Source organism: Cimex lectularius, unplaced genomic scaffold (assembly GCF_000648675.2).
Source record: "Cimex lectularius strain Harlan isolate CLEC.00 unplaced genomic scaffold, Clec_2.1 scaffold60, whole genome shotgun sequence".
Lineage (NCBI taxonomy): Eukaryota > Metazoa > Arthropoda > Insecta > Hemiptera > Cimicidae > Cimex > Cimex lectularius.
Genome location: NW_019392643.1, coordinates 1,892,493 through 1,907,821, shown reverse-complemented (window position 1 = coordinate 1,907,821; position 15,329 = coordinate 1,892,493). Strand labels below are relative to the sequence as shown.

General features: G+C 34.5%; 1 protein-coding gene across 1 annotated transcript; it reads right to left on the bottom strand.

Annotated features, from left to right (window-relative positions):
* Positions 1-1,386: 1,386 nt before the first annotated feature.
* On the bottom strand, positions 1,387-14,104 carry LOC106661134 (thioredoxin reductase 1, cytoplasmic-like). The gene is made up of 13 exons (XM_014384350.2): positions 13,873-14,104; positions 10,251-10,365; positions 6,929-6,989; positions 6,638-6,849; positions 6,398-6,584; positions 6,184-6,329; positions 5,462-5,695; positions 5,255-5,389; positions 5,053-5,180; positions 4,852-4,981; positions 2,138-2,362; positions 1,925-2,062; positions 1,387-1,757 (listed from the first exon to the last, which is right to left on the bottom strand). The coding sequence occupies exons 1-13, from the start codon at positions 14,028-14,030 to the stop codon at positions 1,695-1,697; spliced, it is 1,932 nt and encodes a 643-aa protein (XP_014239836.1). The 5' UTR covers positions 14,031-14,104; the 3' UTR covers positions 1,387-1,694.
* Positions 14,105-15,329: the final 1,225 nt, after the last annotated feature.

Below are 15,329 nucleotides of genomic sequence, written 5' to 3'. Positions count from 1 at the left end.
CAGCCATTTCATTTTGGCTCGTCAGATGCATTTCGACCTTTTGCCATATTCAAAGGATGGAAATGATCAGAAATGACTCTGTTGAAATCGAGAGGAAATATCTCAACTCTCAAATTAACTTTTTATTTAAATTAACTTTGCTTTCTGTTAAATTATCTCAGGTTTCAATATTTTTGAAGTTACCTTTGGTTGGACAAACTCCATAAAATATTGATACATGATATAATTGAAATTTCAACGTCAGTACCCAAGCATCATCAACTATGATTAATTACATGGAAAATTGGTTAAACACAATTTAACGGTGTTGGTTAAGTCCACAAACACATGAACTAGCAAAGAGTGCGCACGTATTTTGTACATTTATGTATTTTGATGTTGCTAAAACACCCCTTACCAGGGCAGCAAAGGCAGCTTGTAAAATATGTTCTATGTTGGGTGATGAAACAATATGTGAGCCTACTATGCACTATAAAACTGCCACATGGTCAGGCCATCACCGTTTAAATCAACTCAAGCCAACTACAATGAATATCTCTTGCCCTGACCCATAAACAACTTGCTCCCTTGAACAGAAAAGGTGCGATTTTTCACCAGGACAATGTGGGACCTCATACAGTCAGAATGACAGAGATAATGAAGCTCGGTTGGCAAGTCCTACCACACCCTCCATGCTATTCAGACCAGCACCTTCTGACATTCATCTTTTCTTAGCAATCATATGGGCAATGAGGCGTTCAATAATCGCCAACAGGTTGAAAACAAGCAAAATTCATTTTTAAGTCCCTGGACTCAACAGAAAGGCATAACTGGGGGGCTAGTAACATATTAGAAGGTTGTAGGTGCCGATGGATATTATTTCCCCAAATAAAGAATTTCAAGTTTAAACTCTTTTAACCTGCACGAACTTTACTGGTTGCCTGGTAACTAGTCAAAATCTATAAGGCTTGTTTAGAGACTATAAAATAGGCATATAACAAATAATGGGCATCAGGATTTACAAAAAAAGAAAACACTTTTTATGTTATAAATGTTTAAAATAATTTAAAACTATTGTAAAAATGAAAACAAACTGGTTAAAAATAAAGACACTAAAAATTTATAAACATTTTTATTTATTAACTTCTTTGTTTACTATCACAACTTTGACAATTTTAAGTAGAAAATTAACGTGCAAAAATCACCTGTGACTATCACAGTGGAAATGTTTCATTGAACTAAGTGAAAAATGGAACTTTGAACAAGATTCTTTAGTTTAATTTAACATGACGTATAATAACGAAAAAACCTATACTAAGAAATAATTAGGGAACAAAAACCAAAATGCATAATAATATCCCTAAAATTAAATAATACTAATTTCAAAATTCAATTGAATCTTGTTTCATATTTTAACCTTTTTTTTCTCCTTTTTCTTTCATTTTCTTTGTAGATACCTTTTGAACAATACAACATTGTGAAATTTAAGCTTTTTGTGTGTGTGTGTGTGTGTGTTTTATAACTACTGTTCACATATAGTAGAAACCTCGTGGTATCAACACCAAAATGGTTTAGTCAATACCAGTCATAAAATAACTATAGTGTACCAATAGCCGAAAACACAAGTTTAAGAAAAATACGCTCTATTCTTCACTACACAACTATTTTAGAATAAATTGTGTAGATAGCAGTGAAGAATAAAGCTGAAATTAACCTCAGCAACCTCCAGTGTCCAACACCTCTCCTGAGGACTTAGTAATAGTCATAGTAGTAAATACCTAAAAATTCAATAGCAATTAGAAGAATTTTTTAGTATTAGAAAATGGTTTTTATTATTTTTTTTAATCTTGTCTTCTTTTAAGAAAAACTAAGAACCTCCAAAAAAGAAGTGCAAGTGTGAAAAGTGTTTATATTAATTAATGTTAAAATAATTAATAATTGTTACCTCGGCATTGGTTGGATGGATGCCAACTAGACTATCGAAATCATCTTTACTTGCGCCCATTTTCAGAGCTAGAGCGAAACCTTGGGTAATTTCACCAGCATTTGGTCCAAGAACGTGCAATCCAATCACTTTCCACTTCTAAAAATACAAACAAAAATTATCATTGATAATTTTTGTTTTCTATTATTCTGTACAAACTTTATTAAAACTAACCTTGTCTTCCTTTTTGCAGACTAATTTTGCGAAGCATAAGGAATCAAAGCGTTCAGACAATACGCTCTCCAACGGCTTGAAAATGTTGTGAAACACTTCAACGTCTGTGTACTTCTCTCGTGCCGATTCTTCAGAATATCCAACGCATCCGTACTCAAGAGGGGTGAACACAGTAGTGGGGACGTTTGTATAGTCCATAAGCGCAGTCGAGATACCAAACAAACGCTTAAAAAATACAAATATTTAAACTTCAACTTTCTCTATATTTGAGAGAAGAAAAAACAGTATATGGAAAAAGTAAGATGTTTGAGGTAAATAATTATGATTAGGAGGCTAGGGATTGTATATTGAGTTCCGCTTAATCCATCCTTAATTCCCATTATGCAAGACTGGCATGATGGACAGATGGCAGGACAATAAAAAATAAATCCCGTCTTACATTATCAAGATCATTCACTCCAACCTTAAGAGAGGACTCTTTTGAGTCTCCTGCAACAACATCCTGTCCATATCATAATTCCACACTGGTGTGTCTCAGGGTCCCATATTGGGGCCCTTGCTGTTATATTCTTCTATTGCTGCCAAGCTAAAACTATAACTATATGCACCTGGCTTTACTGACATCCTAGATAAAAACCACAGTAGCTAAACACATGACCTGGCTTTAGCTGAAATAAAAGCTTAAAATAAACCCGATAAAGACAGAGGCAATTTTATTTGCCGAGGGCCATCTGACTGTATTACCTACCCAGTAATAGATAAAACATTAGCGTTGACCCACCACATATAAAGTAGACTAGATAAAGGCCAGGAGACCATCAGATTCTTTTCATTTTTTTCGCAAGAGAATCCAAGATGACTCCACTTGTCAACATGAATGGAATGAAAGAATCGAGGTATGACAGAGAATTGCATCATTCTTCAATAAATGCCTCTACAACTGGAACCTGTCAGACACACAACCTGCAATGTTTCTAGAGTGAAAAACATCCTTCGGAAAGCTCAGCCAAGGAAATAACCCTAGTCAAACACATCCAACCGTGATATTCCTAGATAACAAGAAAAGTATCTAAAACCTTCTCCTAACATAACTACTCCAGTGATGCTCTTTGTATATAAGTTTCGATCTTAAAAACTTAAAAAATAAATTCAGCTCATTTTCTAGATGTTGGAATTTATTGAACCCCCAATTGCACATATTGTTCATAGCTAAGAAATTGTGAAAGTCAGAAGGGGCCAGGTGTGTTGAGTATGAAGGGTTTAGTAGTACTTCCCAGCCAAGCTTCATTATCACCGTCATTCCAGCTATATGAGATTGCGCATTGTCCTGGTGAAAAATTAACACCTTTTCTGTTCACGAGAGCAGGGTTTTTTTTCTGGATTTAGGCAAGAGATACTCATTTAAGTTGGCATGAGTGGATTTCAGCAGTATATGGTAGGTGGCAGTTTATAGAGCACAGTGCCCGCTGTTTGCACCAAAAAGGATTCGGTTTCATTTGGTATGACCTCCTGGTGTTACTGTACAGAATCCATTTTTTGTCTTATGTGATGATAATCCTCCTTCCATCATTCAGATTGCAGCATGGTGTAATTCTAGACGGACTATGAATAAAACAATACACTTTAACTACCCCAAGGAAATTAAAGAACTCATGAGCCAAAATGAAAGGCTACGAGAAGATGGCAACAATCAAGACTGCAGATAAAAACATTCTTAACAACATGATCAAAAAATTAAAAGAAAGTTAAAATCTACAATGACAACTCAATGTGGAAGGCAATTTAAAAAAAAAATTAAAATACCAATTGCCCAAATTCCTCCATTAAAAAAGAGAGGACGGAACATGGGATAGACACAGCAAAATAAAAGCCAAATTTTTTGCCAGAAACCTTGCTGAAATTTTTAAACCAAATCAAAATATCAATGGTAGCTCACTTGAGGTAACAACCATTCCACAAGAAGAAAATGTAAAGCTAGTTACATCTAAAGAAATAGCACAACAAATTATAACTTTACCTGATAAAAAGATTCCAGGCTATGACCTTATTTGTCACTAGAGAAATATTGAAAAACTTGCTGAAAAAGGGGTTAGTTTAAACTAACATACCTATTTCATGGTGCAATCAGACTGAAATATGTTCACTGTCTGAGAACGCATTTCAAAAAATTGACTACTTTTTCTTACTTTTTAACTCCAATACAAAGAACATGTAACATGTCAAGGTTTTTTTTTTGGAAACTTTTGTTTTTTAAATTGAGCACTTCTGGTGCTCAAAATTGCCAGCCAATCGAGTTTAATAAATTTAATTATTATTATTTATTTTTTTGTTTTAGGTCAGAATTGGTGAGAGTGCCTTAATGGCATTAAAACAATAACAAACGAAAAATACATGAATTTATCAGACTGCTTCAGTAGGGCTGTGCTTGTCTAAAACATTTGTTCTAACAAAGTGGGTGATTTATTTTATTAGTTTCCTCCACAATGATTAAAGTTATTGTACCGTTAATAAACCTGTCAAATTAATTTTCAAAATGAAGCTCAAGTTATGGTGGCCACTGGCACTCAGAAACATTGTTTGTTTTTGCCTTTTTTGGTTAAACTGTTGTGAAGAAAGTAGTTAAAAAGTTTGTTTGTTTTTTTCTGTGGAGGGGATGGAATTTATAGCTTAAGATTAAGCGTCAACCACCATACAAATGGACGTAAAGCTCATACCTTTGCAAGCAATCTTCCTGCCTTGATGGCAACCGGTGTCAGTTCCAGGCCGACATCAGCCACATCCCCAATTGCAAATATATTAGGAGCTGTCGTTTGTTCTTTATTGTTCACAAAAATCTTTTTTGATCTGAAAAACAACATAATAAAGCTAACAATGCACAGTTGTTAATAATCTTATAACCGGAAATGATCAATTACTTAGGATTCACAAAGATTCCGGCATTTTTCAATCCCAAACTGTCAGTCTGGGCTTCTCGGCCTGTGGCGAACATTACTGTGTCGTATAATTCTGCAAACGGTTTTCCGTCATCGTAAGTTCCTTCCACCTAAAAGTGAGGCATTATCACAAGCCAATATTAAAATGTTTCATTAATTTTAAAAACAGTTAAAAATTGCTTACTTTCAATTTTTCACCCTCCTTTGTTACATTCGTTGGAATGCAGGGTCTAACAAACTTTATACCAAGATCTTTCATGCTTTTCCCAATTTTTTCAGCAATCTCTTGATCAAACCCACGCAGAAGAATTGACCGGACCTGTTCATACCCAATGGATTAAAAATAAAGTCATTTGATAAAAAAAAAAAAACTATAAGTATGAATATTTACCATAACAGTACAAGGTATACCGAGTCCTGCTAAAAATCCAGCACATTCAAGTGCTATATATGAGGCTCCAACGATCAACGTTTCACCTGGGTTATTTTTCAGTGAAAATAAATCGTCTGATGTAATACAATATTCTTTGGCGCCGCTTATGTTCGGATAAAAGGGTCTCAAGCCTGACGCAATGATGAACATGCGACTGGTAACATTTTTTGTGTTACCAGAAGCGTCAGTAACCTGGAATGATGAACGCGAGACTGTATTAAAACAAAACTAAAGTTGATTTATAAATACTAATCATTCGTTCCAATTTTTTTCCTTTCCAATTTTTTTCTTATCACTGAACTAATTCTATTTCAAATAATTTTGGGGACTTTTTGATAAGATTATTTTGAAAATGATGTACATTTAAACTTTCCTATTGTGATTGTTATTATTTCCAAAATTTCCCAGAAATGAATTACCGGAAAGGCTAGATTAAATAATTCTTATTTCTAATGAAATAATTATTACTTTTGATTTGAAACAATCTTGAGTTATATGGTTTAATGTTTGAACAACTGGCAAACAAGAAAAAAAAGATGTTAGACATGACCTTTAGAACAAGATTAGAAGAAATAAAAGTTGAGATATTGATGTTTTATCATTAATTAATTGTACAACTACTATTTTAACAATCAAATCTGCAAATAATGAAAAAAATCTGAGAATCTTTTCAAATTTACCTGAACAGTGTGATTATCAACGAATTCAGCATACCCATTCATAACAGGGATTTCATTTTTACGTAACTCTTTGCGGTAATTAAAATTTAATGATTTGATATAATTGCCAATGTTTTCAACCAATGTATTCCAATTGTGGGGCTCCTCTGAAATAAAAAAAAAAAAAAAAATCGATAAGAACATGCGATAATTATTTTAAATTTGTATAAATTACTGGATGTTGGCCATCCGAAGGATGCAGCATCAGCCAGATCGTGGTGAATTAACGAAGCCCTGTGCATAAGTTTTTTAGGAATGCAACCAACGTTTACGCACGTCCCACCAATGCCCCATTTCGATCCTCTCGGGCTGGGATGAACAAAGTCGCAGAGGGCTACTTTTTTGGAATACTTTCTGGCTTCCTGCAATATGGGAGATGGTAAAATCTGAATGGTGAAAAAATTAAAAGTCTTACTTTAACAGCGGCTATTCCTCCCGAGCCGCCACCGATTACGAATAAATCGTATTCATACGGAATTCCCATGACTGTATCATACAGTAGTCCAACTTCGGCAATTGCATTAAGATTAGAAAAACCACCAATATGCTTTCCATTTATAAAAATACTTGGAACTGTTTTCTGCCCTGTCATGTCCAATAACTTTTGCTGGATTTCGTCCCCTCCATCTTCAGTTCATAGAAAGATAATTTTAATAAAACATTGATAGTCTTTTTATTTGAAGAAGTCCTCATTATAAACACTTACCAACTGCATCGAGTTCAATATGAGAAAATGAAATCGAATGCTCTTTTAGCAATTCTTTGGTCTAGAAAAGAGAAAAAAAAATATTTCCGTACAAAATAATTTTTTTTAAGCAAACAATATAATACACAAGATACACAACTGATATAATTTTTATAAGAAATTACTGTTTATTCAACATTTATCCATAGCTAAGATTTGGGGTCTGGAAAAATGTCTATTATCTTCTAATAAACTAAGACTTTTTTTTGTAAACATTAATGTTGTAACACTAATGAGTTTCATTTCTATTGTTTACAAAATAAATCAAAAACGGATAAACTGTGAAGTTGTATTTGGGTTTAGAAGTTAAAAAAAAGTCAGCAGATTTTTTTATTTATTTATTTTTTTTTATTTATTTTTTTTGAGAGAGAGAGAGAGAGAGAGAGAGAGAGAGAGAGAGAGAGAGAGAGAGAGATTTCTTCTTGAGGTCTGCAGGGTGATAAACCTATTGTTTAATAGTTACCTAGGTAGACCAATCTTGGTCTGACTATCCTCACTAATTTGGTTCAGATGCGTTTCAGCATTTCCTTCAGTATTTGGATGATTTCTCATGAGTTTTTCTTGTATATTTTGGACAGTCATATTTCAGACCATTTTCACTGTGTACATTGATACAGAAATTTCAATATTGGTCAATTCTGGTCATTTTAAGACGTTATTGTTGTAGTGACTTTCTGGGCACACGTTTCTGTACACTTAGATAAAATACTTAAGATTAATTTCATGGATAATAACACTTGAATTTATTAAAACCAATTTTTTTTATTTTGTTCGTTGGTCTAACTATGCATTTAAATGGCGAAGGAGTTATTTTCCATTTTTTTCGTAGATGATACTGATTAGATAAGCAAACTAAGATTTATTCAAAGGTTGAATAATCTGCTTATACCTTAGCCATTATAAAATATCATTTGTGAAAGGTAAGAGAGGCAATGAAGTTCTCAACTACAATAATTTTTTGTAGTATAAGTTTGGAATTAAAACTGAAAAATCGTAAGACGTTCGTGCACTGGTAGTAAAAAATAGGCTTAAATTTTACACTTTTTTCAAGTGAGAACACCAAACCATCATTATAAGGTTGAAATGGACAAAGCAATTTGTACTAGTTTACTGCCTTTGAACCTCCCTCAACGGAGCACAGTGAAGTAAACCGGTTCACACCTAGGTTTTAGTAACCAGCAATGGTCAGCTAATTTCGACAATTACTAGCTTTATCAATGAAGAGATTCTTTATGCGGGAAAAATTGTTCCGAGAGTCTAGCTTTACATAACAACCCTATGGGCACCGATTGCTCTTAGGAGTCTTCTGGTGAAATATTCTGACCAAGCCAGAAAGATTTTTTTTTTTTTTTTTATAATTCCATGAGCTATAATCACTGTCAGACGACAGTGAGTTGGTCAGATGCGTTTCGGTTTCTCGACATCTTCAATGGGGGAAATATAAAGAAAAAGGATGATCGAAAATACTGACCAGAACAATAGAAAACCCAAACTTAATACATCAAAGACACCAACTAAGAAAGATAACCTCTTACAACCTTATAAAACAGACTATGCATCTGATAGTCAAAACAGGAAGAAAGGCAGACCAAGATCATCGGTACCAATAAAATTATATGCCAAGGAGGAAATCTCACAGCCTAATTTGATTAACCATCATGCCGAACTCAAGTGGTTATTTAAAGTCATAGCTGTGATGATCATTACTGATCACTTTAGTCTGCCTATCCTCAATGGTTTGATCTGTCAGACGCATATCGGCAAATCGCAATCATCATAAGAGACACCATCTGGAGAAAATTAGACACCCAAAATGATTGGAAATGACCAAGCTACATATTCAAATACAACAGAACCAACCAAGCAATATATTCAAGCTGGAATAATTTAAAAATATCATTTATTTTGATTGCTAATGATCATCTTCTGCCCATGCTCGCTGGTTTGGTCTGCCAGACACATTCTGGAATTTTGTAACCATCACAGCTGATCCATCTGGGGAAAATAAGAATCATTGGAAATTAATAATTTGTTCTGATCGTTACTGATCATCTTTATCTGCTTATCCTCGATGGTTTGAACTGTCGGATGCATATCGGCATTTCGCAATCATCATAAGTGACAATGTCTAGAGAAAAAAAGACACCTAAAATGATCGCAAACGACCAAGCTGCAGGTGGAAATACAACAGAGAAACTGAAGATGACGAGAACCAATCAAGAGATACATTCAAGCTAGAATCTTTTAAAAAAAAGCATTTATTGTGATCGCTAATGATCATCTTCTGCCCATGCTCACTGGTTTGGCCTGTCACACATTCTGGAATTTTGTCACCATCACAGATCATCCATCTGGAGAGAATAAGACACTTAAAATGGTCGCAAATGATCAAGCTGCAGTAGAAATACAACAGACAAACTGAAGATGGCGAGAACCAAGTGATACTTTTGAGCTGGAATCATTAGAAATCAATAATTCAATATGATCGTTACTGATAATCTTTATTTGCCTATCCTTGATGGTTTGATCTGTCAGACGCATATCAGCATTTTGACACGTGACACCGTCCGGAGAAAATAAGACACCCAAAATGATGAAATCGTAAACAACCATCTTCTGGCCATCTTAACTGGTTTTGGTCTGTCAGTCGTATTCCAAAATTTTGCAATCATAGGTGATACCATCCGGGGAAAATAAAGCACCCAAAATGATTACGAACGACCAAGATACAGATTCGAATACAATACACATCGCACGCCATCATCAGGGTGAAATGGAGAAACATGTCCGATAAACAAACCCTGCAAGGATAGGCACACCAAGATTATCATTAATGATCAAATAGGTTCATCTCAGACCAAAGGATGAAATCTCACAACTTAGAAACTTAGAAAATGTCTGCTCTGAGAAGTTTCAAAGACCCTAAAAATCACATTTTTGGCTATTACTTCAAAGCTAAAAAGCTCATTTTCCTCCGTATCAAAACTGAATAGGCTTTTTTTTAATATGAATTCTTAAATTTCAGCTGTGTTAATAGTAGATAATGCACTACACTACATGAAGGAAATCTAGGACAAGGTTGAACGATCTCGGACTTTGGATTATTCAACAACCCTAACCAAGCTTCACAAGTTTAATTAAACCTTAATTTTTTTTTCAAAGAAATTCCTTGTTAAATTATAAAAAGAGAATGGTACGATTTTTTTAAAATTTTGTGTGAGTGATTATTCAGCATGTGTTGCACGAGGGTTTAAGTATTTCAATTGTCAGTTGGTTAACTTACCTTGGTGCAGAAGGGACACCAGCTCTTGCTAAATATGAAAACTTTGTTTTCAGAGATATTCTTGTTAATAAGTGCAGAAGCACTGTCTGCGGCCGTTGTAGCCATGCTCGTCGATCTGAAAAAAGTATTCACATTCAAAACGTTCGACGAACACGATCGACGTGCCCTTCGGCTGAGAATGAACGCACACTCTGCACGTCGAAGTTCGAGTGAACTGATCGGGGAGTTTGAAGATAAAAGAACCTTTTCAAGGTCGGCCGGGGACACGTGCGCCGACAAGTGACGTCATTTTCACGGCAAAACTTTTTAAAACAATGAACTAACAAGAAAATTACTTTTTATGATTTTTTTTTCGACTTTGTAAAAGGCGAACTTCAAAATTGATACCGCAAACGCGAGAGAAAGCTGGGAATCTTCGATGACGCAAGTATGCAATTTCAGTGGGAAATGACGTAATGCTCTATTCTCAGAGCCGGGACCGGTGATTCATCTTATCCATTTTCAATGCACTAAGAAAACCCAATTAATTTATTATTTCCTCACCCTTAAAGTGGATTTGAATTGTTTTTATTTGTCAGTTTCATCGGAAAAAAATACAGTTCAATTTCATGGAGATTGGTAATACTTTTACCAAATTCATCATTTGTCACAAATAACCCACACTTAAATAACATCAGACATCGCAGAGACACTTGGCATATCCCATACAATGGTTTCAACGCATCTGAATTTGTATGTATTCAGATTGTATGTATTTGTCAGAGAGTCATACACGGTTGACACGGACACTTTTGAAATTGTGTCCACCTGGATGTGTCCCAAATTGCAGGGCGTCATGTGTCATGTCAGGTATGCCCCCCCCACTGTCAATAGATGGTCCTCGGAGGATCTGACTCATTGAAGTAGGATCATTCACACCTGATTAAGAATGGGCCATGGGTTGACACACGGACACTTTTGGTTCTAAGCTCATACGTTTCCAGCATGAAGAGAAAAGTTGACAGATCCCCACCTACTTGAAGGGTGCAATTCCTTGGTCCCATACAGAGTGCGTAGGAACGTCACCCGATACAAGTCAAATCTGACGAAACCACAAGAAAACTGTCACACTAATGGTCAAAGGTAAAACATACGAACAAAGCCTAGACCAGAGTACACCTGCTGGTGGAGCAAGAAGAAAAACTCAGTCTATCTTAAATCATGACAATTACAGAATAGCAAGATCTACGTGAGTATTGAGCCCAAAGACATTGGGAATCTGTATAAATGTTTAATAATACCGATAAAAATACCAAACCTGAGAAGTAAAATCTAACGTTGAACAGTCAGAGGATATCTTATTTAGATGCATCAAAGATAGGACTTCGTCACATACCCAATATCACCTATGCTCAACCTATAGACATTTATTTATTTTATTTATCGTTAAAGTACAAATAGGGCTTTAAGCCCCCTTACATGTACATATATTAGAAATAAAGTTTGTATTATAAGCAAAGTAAAATAATAGTAATCGCAATAATTATAATAATAATAAATACAATAATATACAAAACAATGACAATATGTTCTTTCAAATACTAGTTATTTATAAATGAATGATGAAACCACATGACAAATAAAAGCAGAAAGAGAAGAAAGGTAAAAGGAAATGGTAAAAAGAAAACGAAGAGGGGAGAAAAGGAGATAATCATGTTGTATTCATAAGCAAAGATGCCCTGGACGTGAAACAAGCCAGTGAGGAAGCAGAATGTACTTTCTGGGGAAGCAAATTCCATAGACTTGACCCTGCAATTCTGAAGGATAAGGTTAAAGTTTTAGAATATTGGTGCATTTGGATAAGGAATGTGGGACAAAAATTGTATTGAGGACATTTATTTAATTTTAAATATACATATTAAAACTCTAAGTTTATAAGAACGATGCTGAAGACGTTTATACAAGAAGAAATATGATGATCTTGGTATAAGATCATAGCAGTATCTAATGCAGTAATTATACGAAATTTGAAGGCGATGAGCAGAATTAGACTCTAAGGAAAGTGAGAAAAAAAATAGCACTACAATAAGAGAATAAAGGAATTATTATGGTTACATAAGGAGAACTCTAGTTTTTTGTGGAGTGAAAAAGAAGGCGTCAAAGAAAATGGAGGCTTGAATAGACCCTTTTAATAATAGGGCTAACATGGTCATGTCATGTGAGCTTGGAGTTAAAAATAAAGCTGAGATTTTTAACTTTAGGACAAAAATTAATAGGGGAGCTGTTGATATGAGGAGGAGCTAGGCAATCTGTTCCAATGGGTTTATTGGGAATTAATTAGGGCTGTGATTTCTTAGGGTTTAAAAGAATACCGTTATTTCTTGGCCATTGGTCGCGGTTGAGCGGAGATCTTCTGAGATGTTGCATGTAGGACACTGAATGTAAATCTGAGTCATCTTTGAAAGTAAAATGCTACAGAACAAAATGAAGAGACTGCCTAACCTAGCGCAGGAGGATAAAAATAAATAGGTAATGAATACTAACCCATTATCGAGGCAAGAAAAAAAAAAAAACATGAGTAACCCCACTGATTGATGATAAAAGTGATGTGTCGTTCATGCACTCGCAGACCAATAACAACCAAAAGATGTTTAGTTTTTGATTGAAGTAATTCTGTTCTTTCAACAAGAGCCAGTGATATTGCAAACATTATATTTCCCAATAGGATAATTTTTTATTTATTTTTAAGATTTAAATTTGAGTAGTTAAACCATATACGTTTTAGTGGACAATTGATCATGTTACTTCTTTCAATTAATTATTCTTTTTCTCTAAGGTCTTGGTTGAGTAGTTAGTTTAATGAATAGTCATGTACTAATGGCATTTTTTTTTCTTTACCGTATAAGCATCCGCCACTCCAGATCATCAACTAGGTTAGGGGCTTGGCAGAAATGTATATTTTTATTTTTTTTTGACGTTTCAACTTTTATGAACCAGATAAATGACAGTAAATATTTTATTCTTCGAAATCGTACATACATACTTTCAGAACAAAAATAAACATAATATGGTTTAAAAAAAGAACAAAATAAACATACAAAAAAGAAGGAAAATGGATAATGATATATTATTTTAAATAAACGACTGTGTAAAATTACAAATACATAAGCGCGGGTAAAGAAAGTGAAAAATTGAAGATTGAAGAATAAAGAACGATGGCGGCTCTTTGAAAAGTCCGATTCAAACGAATCATTCTCTTGAGTCACGGGTGAACCATGTTATCTTATAAATATAGCAGAACCTTCAGGTTTCAAACTTCATACTTTTTTAGTACTTCGTTTGAACCATTCAAATAATTTCTTTGATAAAACAAAACCGTTATTCATGTAGATGTTTGTCAAGTTTTTATTAAAATCTATTAAGTTTAAAGCCTGTGTTTTACGGTTTTTCGATACCTTCAAACCTACGATTCGTTCAGTTTATTTTCACCGTTTGCAAGCTTGTACACTACGAACTTTTTCGCATCTAAACACCAATTTCTAGACGGAAAAGTAAAGAAAAAGGACACTTTCCGATATTGTTTTTTCATTTAATCCATAGCCGACGGGCAGTCAATTCCGTATGAGAATGAATCAATCTTCACCTGGAAAATTTCCTCAGGTGAACGACCAATGTCCGGACAGGGCCAGAGGTGGTGTACAACCGTATAGCACATCGGCACATTTTCTCCTGTGTGAGTCGGAGAGGGCCGATTCTAAGCCTGGGAACGGCATGTCGAACTGCCTCACGACAAATTTGCATCCGTGTCGATTATCCTTCTAGTCTCGGATGGCCTTTTCACCGATAGTGATAACGTCCGACTAAGAAATGTGAATCCACACCACACGGCCCGTGGTGACTTTTTTCACTACCGTGTCGTCATCGATCTTTCTTGGCGTGGGTTCGTTGTATTATGAAATCTTATTCGCCCTTTGCCAATCGCAGCAATTTTATTTCAATTTGAACGCACAGTCGAAAGTTGGCCATAAACCGTGGATTCGTTTGTCAGGCGGAGAAACGACAGTTTTAACAGTTAGTGTTACAAATCTGAGGGTTGAGGAAAAAGGTCGAATCCGAGTGTTCGAACGACCGTTCCTAAACAATTACAATATCGTTCATTTATGGGAATATAAATAATAAGAACGACAAATCGAATTTAATTTATTGAGGAGCAAAGCCGTTCCTTTTGAAGAATAGTTCCCTTCGGGACAGTTCGTCTTATTGAACTAGTTCGATGAACTATATCGAACGAATTAGGTAGGTCATGCTTTTTTGGGAAACAACACTTTTTTATGTTGGTTTTAACGTATTTCACGTAATTTTTAAAATAAATTACATTTATAGCGTATAGAAAACGCCAAAACTAAAAAAGAACTAAAATTCTCTAAAATATAAAACCGGCAATATAGTTATTTTTCGGGAGTAGTTCATTTGAACTAGTTCGTTCTTTCGAAATAGGTTGTACAGGAATTCATGCAAAACAAAAATGTTTTTAAGTGAGTTTGAACTTATTTCGTCACCATGGCTAATATGCTAGATCATAACGCAAAAAAAAAAAATTCCTGTTATTTTCGAGAAAAAAATTAATGCAGGATAGGAAAGGATAACTGAAAAAAAAAAAAAAAAAAAAAAAAAAAAAAAAAAACTAGTAGAAATGATGGAAGTGGGATGAGTAAAAAAAAATAACTGTAGTTCTCTAAAAAATAGAGAAGAAAAAGAATGTAGTTCCTTTTCGGGAATAGTTAATTTGAACTAGTTTGTTCATGAACTACAAATCTCTAAGTTAATTTATTGATGGGCGAAGCCGTTCCTTTCGGGACAGTTCGTCTTATTGAACCAGTTCAGTGAACTACATCGTACGGACTAGGTTGTTCTTGCGGTCATCCTACAAAAAAGAAATTTTTTGAATGATTTTAAATTATTTCCAGTTGTTTTTGAGAAAAAAATTAATGCAGGATAGAAAATAAAATAAAAACGTAGAAATAATGAAAGTGGGATGAGTAAAAAAAAGGAAGAATAGTTCCCTATAAATAAAAACCGGCAATATAGTTCTTTTTCGAG

What these genes read in the sequence shown, in the direction of transcription:
- LOC106661134 (XM_014384350.2), bottom strand. Translation starts at nt 14,030, where the DNA reads ATGCAAATTTGTCGTGAGGCAGTTCGACATGCCGTTCCCAGGCTTAGA. An exon ending in GTATACCTTGTACTGTTATG is followed by an intron (nt 5,390 to 5,461) that starts GTAAATATTCAT and finishes GGGTATGAACAG; the next exon opens with GTCCGGTCAATTCTTCTGCG. An exon ending in GGAATCTTTGTGAATCCTAA is followed by an intron (nt 4,982 to 5,052) that starts GTAATTGATCAT and finishes GTTGTTTTTCAG; the next exon opens with ATCAAAAAAGATTTTTGTGA.